The sequence below is a fragment of the Entelurus aequoreus genome, linkage group LG23, assembly GCF_033978785.1.
Source record: "Entelurus aequoreus isolate RoL-2023_Sb linkage group LG23, RoL_Eaeq_v1.1, whole genome shotgun sequence".
Taxonomy (NCBI): Eukaryota; Metazoa; Chordata; class Actinopteri; order Syngnathiformes; family Syngnathidae; genus Entelurus; species Entelurus aequoreus.
In genome coordinates, this window is record NC_084753.1 from 37,043,213 (window position 1) to 37,063,511 (window position 20,299).

The 20,299-nt window shown below is 37.9% G+C and overlaps 1 protein-coding gene across 5 annotated transcripts; it reads right to left on the reverse strand.

The window, feature by feature from the left end:
• Window positions 1-6,304: 6,304 nt before the first annotated feature.
• On the reverse strand, window positions 6,305-20,299 carry LOC133640665 (gastrula zinc finger protein XlCGF28.1-like). 5 transcript variants are annotated; one of them, XM_062034218.1, is made up of 5 exons: window positions 20,182-20,299; window positions 16,123-16,243; window positions 16,018-16,044; window positions 7,893-8,508; window positions 6,305-6,423 (listed from the first exon to the last, which is right to left on the reverse strand). In XM_062034218.1, the coding sequence occupies exons 2-5, from the start codon at window positions 16,135-16,137 to the stop codon at window positions 6,353-6,355; spliced, it is 729 nt and encodes a 242-aa protein (XP_061890202.1). In that variant the 5' UTR covers window positions 16,138-16,243; window positions 20,182-20,299; the 3' UTR covers window positions 6,305-6,352. The 5 variants fall into 5 exon arrangements, with proteins under 5 accessions (XP_061890202.1, XP_061890201.1, XP_061890198.1 ...); XM_062034217.1 differs by lacking the exon at window positions 20,182-20,299 and adding exons at window positions 13,529-13,603; window positions 19,664-19,730 and having other exon boundaries at window positions 6,305-8,508; XM_062034214.1 differs by having other exon boundaries at window positions 6,305-8,508.

Here is a 20,299-nt window from a genome sequence, read left to right on the forward strand (position 1 = left end):
GTCATTGAACGTACCACAGGTATGTGCTATGAGAAACAAAAGTGAAACTTAAACATAACTATGTGATGCTGCCTGTTATGCCCATTTTATTGTAGACTCTTACTGACACCTTGTCATGTTCGGATGTACATTGTGGACGCCGGCTTTGCTCCACAGTAAGTCTTTGCTGTCGTCCAGCATTCTGTTTTTGTTTACTTTGTAGCCAGTTCAGTTTTAGTTTCGTTCTGCATAGCCTTCCCTAAGCTTCAATGCCTTTTCTTAGAGGTACTCACCTTTTATTTACTTTTGGTTTAAGCATTAGACACAATTTTACCTGCACGCTGCCTCCCGCTGTTTCCGACATCTACAAAACAATTAGCACCGGCTGCCACCTACTGATATGGAAGAGTATTACACGGTTACTCTGCCGAGCTCTAGACAGCACCGACACTCAAAAACAACATCATTTGCTGACTATAATTACTGGTTTGCAAAAAATGTTTTTTTAGTCTTAGTTACAGTATGTCTTGTATGTATTTGTCTTATTTTCTTTTATTTATTTTCATTATTCACCAAGTGGGACTTTAGCTTCCGGCATGAGAGGCTACTGTAAGATAAGATTCTACCGGTGGTGTGCCGGCCTATCATAACCAGAAATCATCATCATCATAGTTAAAGATAAAAGTAATTTTTGATTTACTTTCCCTAAATATGTAAAAGTATTCATATTTTCTTCATGTCATATTATGCTCTTACCAGCGCTGTTGTTTTTAGTTTGTAGAGTTTTTATCCAATCAGAATTCAGCTAGCTTCTATTGCCATGCTGTACCAAATCTGCCCGGAGCCTTCAGAATCAACAATGTCTGTGCACTGTCAGTGAACGGACACATACAGTTGATAGACAGTTGCGATAGCCAATCAGATAACGAGTTGTTGTGAGTAAGGCCTTCTAGCTGGCCTTACGCTGTGATTGCTACTCACAAAAAAGGAGAGCAACATGTTGATTAGGTGGCAGATAGATATTTGCGAGGCCATTTTCAAGGACACTTAAGAGAAACTACATCTTGTGAGACGAGGTCGGCGATGAAATGGGGAAATGCCCGCCATTTCCACTCAAATCAACCGACTACGTAGGGCTATACGGCGTCGAACCAGTGCTACAAATTGTGAGTTCTAATATTTTATCTCTATTTTTTTTACATTTAATATGTTTTTTGCCATTTTAATTTTGACAGTACCACTTAAGATATGTTTTAATTGCTGATGCGGGTTAATCATTTTTAAATGCGGCAGAAAATAACCCGTTTTGTACACTGTTGATGGTGATCAATGTTCAGTAGTGCGTAAATGTGTTCCTGTATAGCAGGGGTCACCAACGCGGTGCCCGCGGGCACCAGGTAGCCCGTAAGGACCAGATGAGTAGCCCGCTGGCCTGTTCTAAAAATAGCTCAAATAGCAGCACTTACCAGTGAGCTGCCTCTATTTTTTAAATTGTATTTATTTACTAGCAAGCTGGTCTCGCTGGTCCCGACATTTTTAATTCTAAGAGAGACAAAACTCAAATAGAATTTGAAAATCCAAGAAAATATTTTAAAGACTTGGTCTTCACTTGTTTAAATAAATTCATATATTTTTTTACTTTGCTTCTTATAACTTTCAGAAAGACAATTTTAGAGAAAAAATACAACCTTAAAAATGATTTTAGGATTTTTAAACACATATACCTTTTTACCTTTTAAATTCCTTCCTCTTCTTTCCTGACAATTTAAATCAATGTTCAAGTAAATTTATTTGTTTTATTGTAAAGAATAATAAATACTTTTTAATTTAGCTTCTGTTTGGTTTTTTTTCGACGAAGAATATTTGTGAAATATTTCTTCAAACTTATTATGATTAAAATTCAGAAAAATTATTCTGGCAAATCTAGAAAATCTGTAGAATCAAATTTAAATCTTATTTCAAAGTCTTTTGAATTTCTTTTAAAATGTTTGTTCTGGAAAATCTAGAAGAAATAATGATTTGTCTTTGTTAGAAATATAGCTTGGTCCAATTTGTTATATTTTATAACAAAGTGTAGATTGGATTTTAACCTATTTAAAACATGTCATCAAAATTCTAAAATTAATCTTAATCAGGAAAAATTACTAATGATGTTCCATAAAAAGATTCAAATTAGCTAGTTTTTCTCTTCTTTTTTTCGGTTGAATTTTGAATTTTAAAGAGTCGAAATTGAAAATAAACTGTTTCAAAATTTAATTGTAATTTTTTTTGTGTTTTCTCCTCTTTTAAACCGTTCAATTAAGTGTAAATATCATTAATTATTAATAATAATATAAAGTTAAAGGTAAATTGAGGAAATTGGCTATTTTTGGCAATTTATTTAAGTGTGTATCAAACTGGTAGCCCTTCGTATTAATCAGTACCCAAGAAGTAGCTCTTGGTTTCAAAAAGGTTGGTGACCCCTGCTGTATAGTATTTCTCCAGCAATGCTCATGTGGTGACATAAATGATGGTATTTTGAGAGGTAATCATTGAAGTCGGACATCACTGAAGGCCTAGGTGGGAAACTCACGGCCCGCCACTGGATTATACATATCGTCTCACTTCGATTTTTGTATCTATTTCTTCAAAAGTGACGTGTAGGAGACATTTAGGAGTGGGACCCCCCCACAATATGACGTGTCAGGTAAAAACACTCGCAACTTTTATTTGTTTTAAAGCCATTGAACAACTGTTGGACACACAAAGTGCACAGATCGTGCTGTGATAATGAAGTGAATTCATTAACTCATATTATGTTTTGCTTATGGTGAATGTTTACATTCACCTTGGAGAATTAGAACCACCAAGTTGAAGTAAATAGTGGTATTTCAGTTTGAGCCTTAATTGGGACTTTGGAATGCAAAATTGATAGCCCTATCCTTGAGAAGAGACTACATCATACTTGCCAACCCTCCCGTTTTTAGCGGGAGAATCCCGATATTCAGCGCCTCTCCCGACAACCTCCCGGCAGAGATTTTCTCCCGACAAACTCCCGGTATTCAGCCGGAGCTGGAGGCCTCGCCCCCTCCAGCTCAATGCGGACCTGAGACTGAGTGGGGACAGCCTGTTCTCACGTCCGCTTTCCCACAATATAAAACAGCTTGCCTGCCCAAAGACGTCATAACATCTAGGGCTTTTATAGAGTGCACAACTGCGCACACAACAAGGAGACGAAGCAGAAGAACGAGGAAATTACAGACATGGCGGCCGAAATGATATACTCATCATGAACGGAGAAGTTAAACAGGAAAATACTGCCATCTAATGGATAGCCACTGGAACACTGAAATTCAAGTAATAAAATAAATATATATATATATATATATAGCTAGAATTCACTGAAAGTCAAGTATTTCATACATACATATATATATATATATGAAATATATATGAAATACTCGAGTTGGTGAATTCTAGCTGTAAATAACCACGCCCCCAACCCCCGATATTGGAGGTCTCAAGGTTACTACATGTCTAGCTCAACGCCAACATGTTTAAGTTATGACTTAAAGCAGTTGTTTTCCAGAAACTTACACACAAACTTATCCTTTTAAGGCCAGGGTGTGCTGTCCTGACTTAGCACACCCCCAGAAACAGGAAGGAGGAATATAAAACTGATGGTTTGGCTTCTCCAAGTTAGGAGTGCCTCATTTTTGACTTGACCTCCTCCAGGAACTGCAGTCCTGTATAATGACACTCGCTGGTAATAAAGCAACTTTTAGCTCAGTAAAGCGTCTCCGACGTCCCTTTTGATCCAGCCGCACTGCCGTGTCGCCCTTCTGTCTGGACGAGGGTGACAAGACCGTCAGAAAGCCTTGGCAACTAATCCAAGACTAAAAATTACTTCCCATTTACTCTTTCACACGCTCTTTACATTGTTGGCCATGGAGTGGATTTGTCTGCGAACTTAACAAAACGTTTATTTTTTAATATATGAGGTCCTTACTAGCATTGTGGGGGCCCTAAGACAGGGGTGTCAAACTCAAATACAGAGTGGGCTAAAATGTAAAACTGAACAAAGCCGCGGCCAAGGTTGAACAAATGAACCTTTTAATAGGGACCCAAACAAGTTTTGCATTGAATATTGAACAAGCAAGGCTTATATAACTTTATAGTGACTAAAATCGAGTTTCAAATAATAATAATAATAATAATTTAAAAAATATCAATGGCATATCAAATACAATTTAAATAAAAATTGAATGCCTCTTTTCTATTTGCAGCCTTCTGAGGTAAATATCAACATTAACTTTTTCCACAGGCTAATAAATTTGAAAATAAAAGAACAATGAATAAACCAACCATTCAGGACTTTAAAGTGCTCAGTTTGCAACACACTGATCTAATCTGATGTGCCCAAGCCAGATACCTGGCATCTTTTCTTGGATGCTAGTTCATTAATGTCGGGGCTCAGGCTTTGAGCTGAGGCAACCTTCATTATCCAACGAAGGTGTTCATCAGTCATTATATCTCATCCACCCGGACCAGTCATGGGGGCGTGCCTTAAAGGCACTGTGTTTAACGTCCTCTACGAGCTGTCGTCACGTCCGCTTTTCATCCATTCTAACAACGTGCCAGCTTAGTCACAAGATATGTGCGGCTTCTGTACGCTCACTCACTTGAATGCAATGCATACTTGACCAACAGCGATACAGGTTACACTGAGGGTGCCCGTAAAAAATAACTTTAACACTGTTAGTAATATACACCACACTGTGAACACACACCAAACAAGAATGACAAACACATTTCGGGAGAACATCCACACCATAACACAACATAAACACAACAGAACAAATACCCAGAATCCCATGCAGCCCTAACTCTATCGGGCTGCAATATACACCCCCTGCTACCATGTGACTGGGCCAGCATTCGTTGGACTGGGTGAAAAGCGGACGTGACGATTTCGGGAGGGGCACTGAAATTTGGGACTCTCCCGGGAGGGTCAGCAAGTATGACAATTAGCGGTGAGTGCGGTATTACCGCGGCACCACCGTATATAATCGGCGGGCCAGCTCTAGTGTGAATTTGATATCGCCTCAAGGGCCAAGTGAAATTACACGGCGGGCCAAATATGGCCCGCGGGCCAGAGTTTGACACCCATGCCCTAAGAGATGTTGTTCGGGGGCTCCTATTTCCAATCCTAGTTTCAGTGTAGTGTCAATCTACCACGAACATTCCTAATTCGCCCACAAAGATGCCACAATCTATTACTTCATGCACAGAACATCAGAACTTGAGCCACTTAGGCAAGTTAAACAAAATGAAAAATAAAAAGCTACAATAGTACCGCAACTAACAATCTTAATTGACCGAGCTGGCAACTTAAAAACACTCTTATTTAAGATCAACATCACCCGCTGAAATGACTTTATGCGGTGCTTGGTCCCCCACCACATCACATTTTAACATGTTTTTAAGAAGAAAAACAAATACTGTATAAAATACTGTTCGAAAACAACACAATAGAATGTAGTACAAACAAGTAGAGTAGTTTTATGAAGTAAAGTAAAAAAAAACGTGAGTGGACTTCTCCGTCAAACACAACATCGGCATCTTCTCCATATTTTAATGGATAAATGTCATGAAAAATAATATTAACGTCCTCGGCTGGCGTTATCGACTCGTTCTGCTTCCGTCTGGCACAGACTCGCGGCGATGCGCTCCGAGTCCGCCCACACACGCTGTCACGTTTCCATGATTTCATTCTTTAATTCAACGAATGCCGTCCACTTCTTCTCAGCACTGTCCTTCACACTCACTTCCTTCCCTCCGCTGGTTGGATAACAAAAGCAGTGCCGATCTCTTGCTATCAGCTAATGCTAGCTAGTCTATCCTCCACCTTCTCTATCAGCCCAGAAGTTATGCGTGTTGATTTAGTCACAAGTCAGCAAGATGACGCTTTAGAAAAAGACGCACAGGTTCAAGATGGAGTAGTTCAGGTGAGAAGAAGACATATCTTTGCTTCAATGTTGGCAAACATACACTGTTTCCCCATGGGATATCATACCATATGATATACCATGATATATCGTATCATATGATACTTATTTATGGTCCAAGAAGTTTCTTCCAGCTATCATTAAGCTTGGAGAAACTTCCTCCATATATGTTCAATCTGTAGAGAAGTATCAACAGAACATTTATTTGATGAATGTATGTACAGTAAAGCTCTGCGGGATGATTGCTTTCCCTAACATTCCAAACTTGCCCATGTTTTCTGAAATTGATAGTTTTTCGGATTCAAAGAAACAGAAAAAAATATTGCTTTAAACAATAATTGTCATGGGTATATTTTTTTATTATTCACAAATGTAGATTTGTAAAACTAAAACCATACTTCAAAGCCTTCCATAAAGAATTCTGCCATCTTCTCTCGTCTATATATTGCATAAAGGTCTGGGGACATACATATAAAACAATCAATATCAAACAATATTCACATTACAAGAGAGTAATAGAGATAATTAATAGAATGGGTTATAGAGACCCAACAAATGATTCATAAATGTTACAAGTAAATGATCTTGTGTACAACACAACTGCTCAAATGATGCATAAAGTCAATAATATGCTTCCAGAAGTGGTCCAGAAGATGTTTCAGATGTGAACCAGTAAATATGAACTAAGAGGGATTTATGTGTACTCAAAAGCAAAGGTATGAACACATGTATAACAAACATGTGCATCGTGTAAAGGAATTCATCTATGGAATCATTCATAATTAAGACATAAAAATATGATACACTTCATTATTCTAAAAACCTATATAAAAGCGCTGTAAATATTATCTAAAGTGAAATATTTATTGTATGTAACATTAGTTTAGTTTCACCTTTTCAGATTGTTCTGTTCATTATAAATAAAAGTACACAATGTTGTATATTAATTCATGTACTTGACAGAAAAATATATATAAATGTTAGAATCATAATAACAAGATTGTGTTACACACACAACAATGATGTCACACATGTTAAATGTGCTGATGTTAGAAAGTTAAAGTTAAAGTCTTGACAGTTTATTTCAAATCCTGCATCTTCATTGGCTGCTGCTGTTCTCACCAGCACACTTGTGTTTCTTACACTGGTACTTAGAAGAGAATCTTTCCTCACACACACTGCAACTCAACACTTTCTCTCCAGTGTGAATTCTCATGTGTGTTTTCAAAGAGTGACTTTGAGTAAAACCTTTACCACAAATTGTACAGATAAACGGTTTTTCGCCAGTGTGTGTTCTTGTGTGTACTTTCAAATGTGCTTCCTGGCAGAATACTTTACTACAAATTGAGCAGATGAATGATTTGTCTCCAGTGTGTATTCTCATGTGTACTTTCAAACAACTACTTTGTATAAAACCTTTGCCACACACTGAACAAGGAAAAGGTTTTTCTCCTGTGTGCATTACCATGTGTACATTCAACTCACCAACATGTATAAAGCCTTTACCGCAGACTGAACATGAAAAGGGTTTTTCTCCAGTATGTATTCTCATGTGAGTTTTTAAATTGTGATTTTGTGTAAATCCTGCACCGCAGACTGAACAGATAAAATGTTTCCCACCACTGTGTATTCTTGTGTGCATGATTAAATTGGCCTTCTGGGTGAATCTTTTACTACAAATTGAGCACATGAATGGCTTGTCTCCAGTGTGTGTTCTCATGTGTACCTTCAACTCACTACGTTGTACAAAACCTCTATCGCAGATTGAACAGGAGAAAGGTTTTTCTCCGGTGTGCATTATCATGTGTATTTTCAAATGTTGCCTTTGAGTAAAATATTTGCCGCAGACTGAACAAGGAAAAGGTTTTTCTCCAGTGTGTGTTCTCATGTGTAACGTCAAAGCACCGTTTTGTGAAAAACCTTTACCGCAGATTGAGCAGGAGAAAGGTTTCTCCCCCGTGTGCTTTCTCATGTGTGTTTTCAGAAAACAGCGATATTTGAACGTCTTGTCACAGTGAGGACATGTCAGGCGTGTGTTGTCAGTGTGACATGTCTTATCATCTTTAGAGTCTTCATCATCAGTGTGTGACGTTATGTCGTCACTATCTGATAGTGGAGCTAAGAGATTGTCTGCTTGTGATCCTCCACAGTGGTCTCCATCAGCTTCTGTTGAGCTGCTGCTTGGAGGCTCCGCCTCTCTCTTCTCCTCACTCTCACTTTTGACCTCATCATCTTCACTCTTCACAATCACATGGAACTCCTCCAACCATTCTTGACTGATGCTGTGTTCCTCCTCCTCTTCTTTGATGTGGGAGGAGCTATGACTCCTCTTTCTCTGCGAGGTGAGGGAGGGGTGTGACTCATTTTCCTCCTCCTTAATGTAAGAGGTATGTGGCTCCTCCTCTTTAATGTGGGGGTCCTCTTCCTCTTTTATTTGTGGGGGCTCCTCCTCTTCCTCTTTAATGTAGGGGTGCTGGGGCTCATCCTGCTCCATCCTTGAGGTCCACTCTTGCTGCTCAAGGAGATTTTTTTTCGCAAATGTCTGAAGGACACAAAAAGACAAACACATGCCTTAGAGTAATCCAGCTTTGCTCAGTCACACGAGACATTGTCCTGCACCAGGTTATGTTCTGATCATTTCTTCAAAGCTCATCAGTCACCAGGTTGACATATTTAAGACATACTTGCCAACCTTGAGACCTCTGATATCGGGAGGTGGGGGTTGGGGTGGGGGCGTGGTTAAGAGGAGAGTATATTTACAGCTAGAATTCACCAACTCAAGTATTTCATATAAATATATATATATATATATATATATATATATATATATATATATATATATATATATTTTTTTTTTATTTTTATTTTTTTTGTTATACATATAAATAAAATAAATACTTGAATTTCAGTGTTCCGGAGGCTATCCAGTAGATGGCAGCATTGTCCTGTTTAACTTCTCCGTTCATGAATGAGTATATCATTTCGGCCACCGTGTTCAATGGAGAAGTCTGTTCTACAAAATGTACAGGCAACATACATACCCCTTCCCCTTCGAACTGTCCTGGATGAACTGAAATTCTTGTTTCCATTCGTTTTGGAACTTGCAAGCGTATTTCTTCATCTTGCTCGTCGACGGCGTCGCCATGTCTGTAACTTCCTGCTTCGTCTCCTTGTTGTGTTCGCACTGCGCAGTTATGCACTCTGCCCTCTAAAAGCCGTAGATGTTATGACATCATTGGGCAGGCAAGCTGTTTATATTGTGGGAAAGCGGACGTGAGAACAGGCTGTCCCCACTCAGGTCCGCATTGAGCTGGAGGGGGCGTGGCCTCCAGCTCCAGCTGAATACCGGGAGTTTGTCGGGAGAAAATTTCTGCCGGGAGGTTATCGCGAGGCGCTGAATACCGGGAGTCTCCCGCTAAAAATGGGAGGGTTGGCAAGTATGATTTAAGATGTCATGACCATACCGTACACCAGGGAATAACAGAAGCAATACAACAACCCATGAAAAAAGACAATAACCACAGAAGATTAACCTTACATACAAACATGACAGCTGTTCGTAAACCCGAAAGAGAACATAGAACAGGACAAAAAAATGTAAACCTACTTTTCAGAATCCTGAAGAATTGCTAGCATGTTTGTAATAATGGTTTGACAAATAAATGTTTGTATTTGCCACATATTCAAGTTAAACTAGTGTTTTACTTTTGTGGTACCACTGAAGTGGCACCTGTTTGCATCATGATTTTACATGTAATATATCACGATATTGATGTTCAATATAAAGTACACAAGATTGTACATGTGATATTTCACTACATTGATTTTAAATATAAAGTACACATGATTGTACATGTTATACATCACTATACTGATTTAAAAAAGAAGGTACACATGATTGAACATGTGATATATCACTATATTGATATCAAATATAATATACACGATTGTACATGTGATATACGTACAGTATCACTATAATGATGTTAAATATAAAGTAAATATGTCACTATATTGATGTTAAATATAAAGTACACATGATTGAACATGTAATATATCACTATATTTATTTTAAATATAAAGTAGACATGATTGTACATGTAATGTACCACTATATTGATATCAAATATAATATACACATGATTGTACATGTAATATATCACTATATTGATATAAAATATAATATATACATGATTGTGCATGTAATATATCACCATATTGATATCAAATATAATATACACACGTAACCCTGATCCGGGCTCTCGTGGCAGTATTTGGTGGTCTGAGGAACCCACTGGAGGGCAACCTCCACAATGTTTAATGTACCCTAAGACTTTTTGTTAAAACAAAGCCAATAATGCAATTTTTTGTGGTCCCCTTTATTTAGAAAAGTACCGAAAAGTATCGAAATAATTTTGGTACCGGTACCAAAATATTGGTAATGGGACAACACTACTAGCTAGCTAACAAGCGTGAGACGAAGTTGTGTGAAAAATAACTTATAATTTTAGCCAAAGTCAGCCAGCTAAACTTTGTCTACATCAATTCAAGTACGTTTTAAAGCAGTGTCAATTTGCATTGCTGAAAAAGAAGGCACTTTAACAAACGCAAACCGCGCACACATACACAACACACACAAACAGAGAGACTGACAGACAACAACGCAGAAGTATCATAAGATGAAACATGCAATCTATTAGATAGCCAACATTTTCTAAATCCATCAAATATGCACTGCAAAAACTGAAATCTAAGTAAGATGAAATATCTCAAATAAGGGTGATATTTGCTTATTTTCTGTCTGATAAGATCATTCTTCTCACTAAGCAGATTTTATATTAGAGTGTTTTACTTGTTTTAAGGGTTTTGCTCCTAAATGATCTCAGTAAGATATTACAGCTTGTAGCTGAGATTTGATGACCTATATTGAGTAAAACATGCTTGAAACTAGAATATCAACTGTTGCAAAGCTGTGTCATCAACACTCACAAGTATAAAACTACTTTTTTAAAGTAATAATTTCTTACTTCAAGCATGAAAAAAAAAATCATGACTTTGACACAATTGTGTCTCATAATTAAAACAGATGACAGCCAAATGGACTTTGCTGTTTTATTTCCAATGAAACAATAGAAAATAGGTACTCATATAGTAGTACAGTTGGCACAGTACAGTAAACTGACAGTTAATATTTAAACATTTAACATGTGACATTTCTAACTATTTTGAACAGAAATAGTTCATGCACATTCAGATAAATTCTTCAAAATTACAATTAAAAAAAATGTGGCCGGGGCCCGGGCTGTATATATGCGCACTAATTGACTAAAATAGCACGCACTTGGCGCGATGATGTCATGTTGTCGATGGAAAAATGCATTTTTAGACAATATAATTTGCCTGAGCGGCTAGGAGACCCCGGGAGTAACAAGCGCTTGCCTTGTTGCCTTTCCATTAAGAACAATAAATTAGTTTTTAGTATACGTTTGCTGGTTTCAAGAAATGTAATGCCAAGCGCCTATCATTATGTCAAGATAATGGCACTAGCATTTACTTCATTTAAGAATATTTTTCAACATATTGAGCAAAAAGGTCTTTTTTTTCTACCAAGAAAAGTGCACTTGTTATTAGTGACAATGTACTTATTTTAAAGGTATTTTTGGGTTCATTGAAGTTAGCTAATTTGACTTGTTTTGGAAAGTCTTGACAAGCCAAATTTTCTTGTTCTATTGGCAGATAATTTTGCTTAGTTCAAATAAAATACCCCTCTTTTTTTTTTTTCTTCTTGTTTTTGAACACTGACTTTTTGCGGTGTAGTGTAAAAAAGGGAGTAAAATTACAATTTAAAAGAAAAAGAAAAGAAAGAGAAATGTAAATATGTCAACTATATGATGTATCACTTGCAATTGCATACATGTTCAAAATAAACCTAAACGAAACCAAACAAAATCTTTGCGCTTTTGTGGTACGCTCCTTTTTTCAAAATGCACATTTTGTATAACTGTGTATTGCTTTTCAAAATGACATCACATTGGTCAAGCCGCCGTCTGTTCTCAATGGCTAGCAGGCGTCATTTAACCTTTCTCTGAAAAAAACGACCTATGCTTGCTGTACGAACCGTTTAAATTGCGAAAAGGATGAATATTTCTTCAGAGTTCCTCGAGAGGTAATCAAAAAGGGCGGAAGAGTGAAAAAATTGTATTTAAAAAAAAAAAAAAAAGACGACAAAAGTACAACACTACCGTACCAGAGAGCAAAGCCGAAGAATGCACGAGGGTTAACCTAACTCGTTAGGTTTGTTTGACACATTTTTTACGTTTAGTGCAAGGGTGTCAAACTTGTTTTCATTGAGGGCCACATGGCAGTTATGGTTGCCCTCAGAGGGCCGATTCTAACAATAAGTAATATATGAATATACGTGTATATATATATAATACACTAACAATATATTTTTTTACATAAGCTGCAAAAAAAAAAATTAAATTTTGCTTTAAAAACTGGCAGCTCAGTCAGTAGAATTTTACAGTAAAAGCGGTGGGTTTTTTTTACAGCATATAAAAAAATTGAATAAATGGAATGGAATGGAGAAACAATACCACTGTTTTACGCGGTAAAATTCAAGCAACAGAGCTGCCATTTGTTTTGTTTTTTTACCGTAAAATCTTGTTGTTTTAATGTTTTTTTTGTTTGTTTTTTAATGTTTTAGTGTCTTACTGTGTATGGAAAAAACAGTACCAAAGTAGATTTTACGGTAAAAAACTCAAGTCGGCGGAATTTAACCGTAAAATCTATTGTCAATTTTACAGTCTACAATTTGATTGATGATTTGTTTTAAAATCATAAGTCAAGCAGATATTTAAGTACAGTATTTATCTTTATTTTAACAAAAAATATTTTTGGAATACGTAATATAATATTTAGATTTTGATAATATTGAATTTTAAAGGTTATGCAATTGCATGCAGTACATTATTTTTACTGTCAAAAAGGTAAAGAACAAATATATTTAGTAAGAAAAGATTAAGCATTTTATTAACGCATATTATTTCCAGGCTTTCGCGGGCCACATAAAATAATGTGGCGGGCCACATTTGGCCCCCAGGCCTTGAGTTTGACACCTGTGGTTTAATGTTTCTCATCTAAGTTATCTTGATATTGTCTGTGTTTCTTAAGACATTTTTGCTCCGAGTGTTCCGTAAAGCACCAACTCGACAAGTCCAAATAAAATAAATCAAACATGAGCAAAACCTAAAAGAGTTAAGCTTTTACCAAAGGCAGCAATCATAAATGAATCTTTCAGCACATACACAATGTTGACATCTACAGCTATATTTTGATAAACAATCATAAATGAATATTTCAGCACATACACAATGTTGACATCTACAGCTATATTTTGATAAACAATCATAAATGAATATTTCAGCACATACACAATGTTGACATCTATAGTTCTATTTTGATAAAGACGGGGAAAAACATGCTACTCGTAAATGGCGCGTGCAACAACAACAACAAACATGGCTGTAGACACAAAGTTAAATCAAAAATGTATAACTTACCCCGGCAAAAACGATGCATATTTATCAGGGAGAGTCTTGATACCAATGTCCTTGACCCGGCCACACACAAAGAAGCTGTAGACATACATGCTTTTACAAGTTTTCATCCGTTTAGTCGTGTAGAATGATGTCCAGAGCACCCGATAGTTCGATATGTTTGGAAACTCCACTGATGAATAATCCTTGATATCACTCGACAATTTGTTTCTTTTATATAAAAGATGGGGATCTATTTCATTGCATAGTTAGATTTTCCTCATATCTACTTTTTGCAGGAATATATAGGCCCAGTGTGTGCGCTGCTTGCTGTACAACCGCCATCTTGGCTTGGTTGACCACCACTGGTTGTCACTTCTGGGAAGAAATCACTTGTCAGAATACAAGCAATATCTGTATTTTTACTTTATTTTATCCTTTATATTTTGAATATAGCTTAAAGGCCTACTGAAAGCCACTACTACCGACCACGCAGTCTGATAGTTTATATATCAATGATGAAATCTTAACATTGCAACACATGCCAATACGGCCGGGTTAACTTATAAAGTGACATTTTAAATTTCCCGCTAAACTTCCGGTTGAAAACGTCTATGTGTGATGACGTATGCGCGTGATGTCATTCGTTGAAACTGAAGTATTCGGACACATTGTATCACAATACAAAAAGCTCTGTTTTTAATCGCAAAATTCCACAGTATTCTGGACATCTGTGTTGGTGAATCTTTTGCAATTTGTTTAATGAACAATGAAGACTGCAAAGAAGAAAGCTGTAGGTGGGATCGGTGTATTAGCGGCTGGCTGCAGCAACACAACCAGGAGGACTTTGACTTGGATAGCAGACGCGCTATCCGACGCTAGCCGCCGACCGCATCGATGATCGGGTGAAGTCTTTCGTCGCTCCGTCGATCGCTGGAACGCAGGTGAGCACGGGTGTTGATGAGCAGATGAGGGCTGGCTGGCGTAGGTGGATAGCTAATGTTTTTAGCATAGCTCTGTGAGGTCCCGTAGCTAAGTTAGCTTCAATGGCGTCGTTAGCAACAGCATTGTTAAGCTTCGCCAGGCTGGAAAGCATTAACTGTGTAGTTACATGTCCATGGTTTAATAGTATTGTTGATTTTCTGTCTATCCTTCCAGTCAGGGGTTTATTTATTTTGTTTCTATCTGCAGTTAAGCCCAATGCTATCACGTTAGCTCCGTAGCTCAAGTGATTCACAGATGTATTGTCGTGGAGATAAAAGTCACTGTGAATGTCCATTTCGCGTTCTCGACTCTCATTTTCAAGAGGATATAGTATCCGAGGTGGTTTAAAATACAAATCCGTGATACACAATAGAAAAAAGGAGAAAGTGTGGAATCCAATGAGTCAGCTTGTACCTAAGTTACGGTCAGAGCGAAAAAAGATACGTCCTGCGCTGCACTCTAGTCCTTCACTCTCACGTTCCCCATCCACAAATATTTCATCCTCGCTCAAATTAATGGGGTAATCGTTGCTTTCTCTGTCCGAATCGCTCTCGCTGCTGGTGTAAACAATGGGAAAATGTGAGGAGCCTTTCAACCTGCGACGTCACGCTACTTCCGGTACAGGCAAGGCTTTTTTTATCAGCGACCAAAAGTTGCAAACTTTATCGTTGATGTTCTCTACTAAATCCTTTCAGCAAAAATATGGCAATATCGCGAAATGATCAAGTATGACACATACAATGGATCTGCTATCCCCGTTTAAATTTAAAAAATTCATTTCAGTAGGCCTTTAAATTAATTAATTTTACAGTTAACGTACACCGTGGTTCAGAGAGAAACCGTTTTTTTAATATTTTCATGCTTGTCCAGCACGCGTTGAAAATAGACAATAAAGATTACTTGAGTTAATATTGGAGTTTCTTTGAGCAGTGTAGATATGTTGAATAAGGAAATAAATAAAACAGATGTTATGTTGGTTAACATGATTCTTACATGCATGTGCACTTTATGTGGGTTAGCTCACAAAGACGTCTAAAACCACATCTGGGATAGGGAAAACTAAATAAAGCTCCAGCCAGGGGAAAAAAATAACCTTGAGAAGGGACCCAGATGTGGGGAGCACCCTTATAGATGTCGATTCAATGGACGTCAAGTTTGTTTACATTCTATTTATATTTTTAACACTACTGGGTACTTGTCTGGAGCCTCTCAATCCTGTGTTAACCTCCACTTACCTGTGTAGTGTGATGTTGTCTGCGTCCCTGTTGCAAACAGCTAAAAAAAAAACTGCTACCCAAGAATGTACAACAAGTCTTCTCAAAAAAAGAAGAGAAATATAACCCTAGAGGGAAATCTAATTTAAAAGCATTTGTATGCACGTACAACAATTAAAACCTTTAGCATATCAGTAAGTGGAATTAAATTATGAATGGATTAAGTAAAGAAATCAAACAAATCACTAATTTGGAGAGTCAGCCCTTTTGTTTGTAGCCTCTCAATGATGACATTCTTTGTTGACCTCCACTTACCTGTATGATGTGATGTTGTCTGTGTCCCTGTACAAAGAAAAAAGAAACATATGTTACAATGACACTACTGACTTCTACTACTAGTAGTTACACTACTTAACACACCTTTACTTCTGACATGCGGTTGGAGAGTCTTTATAGAAAGCTGTGTCCCAACTGAGCATGTCTCTGGTGATGGTGTCTGACAGCCTGTATCAGTACATGTCTGCTGGCTTGTTGTATCTCTCTGTGGAAACACATTTAACAATGCCCTTGGTGAGCATTACTGCACTCCAATATCCTTCACACACAAGCATTACTGCAACTGTTAGCTAACTACACTGCAAAAAGTCAGTGTTCAAAAACAAGAAAAAAAAATACAAAAATTCGGGGTATTTTATTTGAACTAAGCAAAATTATCTGCCAATAGAACAAGAAAATTTTGCTTGTCAAGACTTTCTAAAACAAGTCAAATTAGCTAACCTCAATGAACCCAAAAATACCTTCAAATAAGTATATTCTCACTAATAACAACTGTACTACTGTACGAGTACGTATTTTCTATTGTTTCACTCACAATAAGACAGCATTTGGCTGCCATCTGTTTTAATGAGACACAATTGTGTCAAAGTCATGATTTTTTTTTTTCATGCTTGAAATGAGAAATTATTACTTTAAAAAAGTAGTTTTATACTTGTGAGTGTTGATGACACAGCTTTGCAACAGTTGATATTCTAGTTTCAAGCATGTTTTACTCAATATAGGTCATCAAATCTCAGCAACAAGCTGTAGTATCTTACTGAGATAATTTTGGACCAAAACCCTTAAAACAAGTAAAACACTCTATAACATAAAATCTTATGTATGGCCGCGCAAGTCCCAGGATGCCCAAAATGTCCATAACACACCCAGCCGAGTCCCACGGGGAGGGGGGATAAAAGTTGGAAAAGTCGGCAAAAGTCCCCAAAATGTTTAAAATAGGTTCGAGTCCCACAAGTCCCGCCGCCGGCCGGGAGCCCAAAATGTCCAAAACGCACCCAGCAAAGTCCCACGGGAAGGCGGGGAGAAAAGTGAGAAAAGTCGGTAAAATGTTCAAAAATCACACCCAAGTTCGAGTGCCACAAGTCTTAAGACTTGTGGCACTCCATGTGGGACTCGAACCTGGGTAGGTATTTTGAACATTTTTGGGGACTTTTGCCGACTTTTCTCACTTTTCTCCCCGCCTTCCCGTGGGACTTTGCTGGGACATTTTTTGCATCCTGGGACTTGTGCGGCCGGCGGCGGGACTCGTGGGACTGGAACCCGGGGAGGTATTTTGGACAAAATTGGGACTTTTGACCATTTTGGCCGCCTTTTCCCCTCTTCTTCCCCGCCTTCCTGTGCACCATTGCTGGGTGTGTTTTGGACATTTGGACAAAAATAGTTTCAAGCATGTTTTACTCAATATAGGTCATCAAATCTCAGCAACAAGCTGTAATATCTTACTGAGATCATTTAGGACCAAAACCCTTAAAACAAGTAAAACAGTCTAACATAAAATCTGGTTCATGAGAAGAATTATCTTATCAGACAGAAAATAAGAAAATATCACCCTTGTTTTAGATATTTAATCTTACTTAGATTTCAGTTTTTGCAGTGTACATCAATGGCAAAGAGAATGGAACACCGACTTTTTATGGCTAATCATTGAGCAAAACTGTGAACATGCCCATGACAGTGAGTAAATTAAAAAACATGAATTATTAAAAGAATCAAACCCAGATATTTTACACACTCTAGTAAAACACCAAAAAGCCTGATTAAATATTTATGTTATATTTATGATCAATAAAACCTCCACACGGATATATCGCTACCAACTACACTGCACTGCTGCTTTGGCCCAAGCTTGTAAACAATAGGCTGAAGCTACTTTTGTTGTGGTTTCTTTTATGCATGGTGCAATTGTGTGTGCGCAATATGTATTTGGGGTGTTTTGGGAAGTTGGTGAAGCGGTTGTCCTACATTAGAAGTTTAAGCTAAAAGCTACACTACAAATCGAGCTAACATTGCTAATGTTACGGGTCCCAAGTGACCAGGACGGTGGTAACAAGTAGAAATTTTAGTTGGTGGACGAGTGTTCTTCCTCTCTGGAAAAGCAGGTAAATATTAACACAGGAACGAAGCGCCGAAGCTGTTTATTCTTCTTCCGACATCCGTCTCTTTATTCCACAATTACAACTTTTTCCTGGTCCAAGTGCCTGTTTTCAGCTTATTTTTCTGACGCTATTTCACATCGTGCAATTAAAATACGGTTTTGTCTTGTGTAACACGGGTGGAATGCTACCATGAACATATTTGGCATTAAAGGCCTACTGAAAGCCACTACTACCGACCACGCAGTCTGATAGTTTATATATCAATGATGAAATCTTAACATTGCAACACATGCCAATACGGCCGGGTTAACTAATAAAGTGCAATTTTAAATTTCCCGCTAAACTTCCGGTTGAAAACGCCTTTGGAGGATGACGTATGCGCGTGACGTAGCCAGTGAAACAGGAGTATCGGTAGCCCATTGAAGCCAATACAAAATAGCTCTGTTTTCATTTCATAATTCCACAGTATTCTGGACATCTGTGTTGGTGAATCTTTTGCAATTTGTTTAATGAACAATGGAGACTGCAAAGAACAAAGTTGTAGGTGGGATCGGTGTATTATCGGCTGGCTGTAGCAACACAACAAGGAGGACTTACTTGGATAGCAGACGCGCTAGCCGACGCTAGCCGCCAATCGCTGGAACGCAGGTGAGCACGGGTGTTGATGAGCAGATGAGGGCTGGCTGGCGTAGGTGGAGCGCTAATGTTTTTATCATAGCTCTGTGAGGTCCGGTTGCTAAGTTAGCTTCAGCGTCGTTAGCAACAGCATTGTTAAGCTTTGCCAGCCTGAGAATTATTAACCGTGTAGTTACATGTCCATGGTTTAATAGTATTGTTGATCTTCTGTCTATCCTTCCAGTCAGGGATTTATTTATTTTGTTTCTATCTGCATTTGAGCCAGATGCTATCACGTTAGCTCAGTAGCTAAAGTGCTTCGCCGATGTATTGTCTTGGAGATAAATGTCACTGTGAATGTCCATTTCGCGTTCTCGACTCTCATTTCCAAGAGGATATAGTATCCGAGGTGGTTTAAAATACAAATCCGTGATCCACAATAGAAAAAGGAGAGAGTGTGGAATCCAATGAGCCAGCTTGTACCTAAGTTACGGTCAGAGCGAAAAAAGATATGTCTTTCACTGCATTCTAGTCCGTCACTCTCACTTTCCTCATCCACGAATCTTTCATCTTCGCTCAAATTAATGGGGTAATCGTCGCTTTCTCGGTCCGAATCGCTCTAGCTGCGTTGAAAACAATAGGAAAATATGAGGAGGCGAACAACTGACTACGTCACGCTACTTCCGGTAGGGGCAAGGCTTTTTTTAATCAGAGACCAAAAGTTGCGAACTTTATCGTCGTCGTTCTATACTAAATCCTTTCAGCAAAAATATGGCAATATCGCGAAATGATCAAGTATGACACATAGAATGGATCTGCTATCCCTGTCTAAATAAAAAATAATAATTTCAGTAGGCCTTTAACAAATTATTACTAGACATTGAAATAATCATGCATTACATACTGTACATTACCTTTTGCACTATATTGATTTACCGTATTGGGTGTTGCCAACTTTGTACTTTTTTTATGTCATTGCCTGAAATAAATAAATAAATGAAAATGAAATACGGTATCTCTCATTTAAGACATTAAACACAGAACTTAGGGGATTCACAGTAAACAGAAATGAACTACAGTCAATTATGTCATCATTAGAGCAATTTCCCTATACGCTAAACTATAGGAGGCAAACAACGTACTTTGTCAACCACTACATCACGTAAATAACAGTTTCACACATGTATGTCAGGTATTCAGAGCCAAAGTGAAGTGAATAATGACCTTTATGCTGCATGTTGTTTCCACAATTAAATATATTGCGAACAGCCGCGGCCATTTTGCATCACGGCCATTTGCCACAACATCTCAAACAAAGGACTTGTCAAACTAAGTTATTCGACATTTCACATCCACAATCCGACACAAAGCGTGTCATAAAACGTTCCTATCGACGAAAAAAACACTTGTGTTATTTTCACCGTGTACTAACCTGTACAGCAGATAGATATTAACACACGAACGAGACGCCTCTCTCTTCTTTCACCTGCCTGGCGACGAGGCGGAAGTGTGTCCTCAACCAATAAAGTCCGGCGCGCACGGCGGGCTCT

Excerpts from the sequence above, each read along its gene's own strand:
- LOC133640665 (XM_062034214.1), bottom strand. Across the intron at positions 8,509-16,017 it reads GACAACATCACATCATACAG|ACATTTGCGAAAAAAAATCT; the intron begins GTAAGTGGAGGT and ends TGTGTCCTTCAG.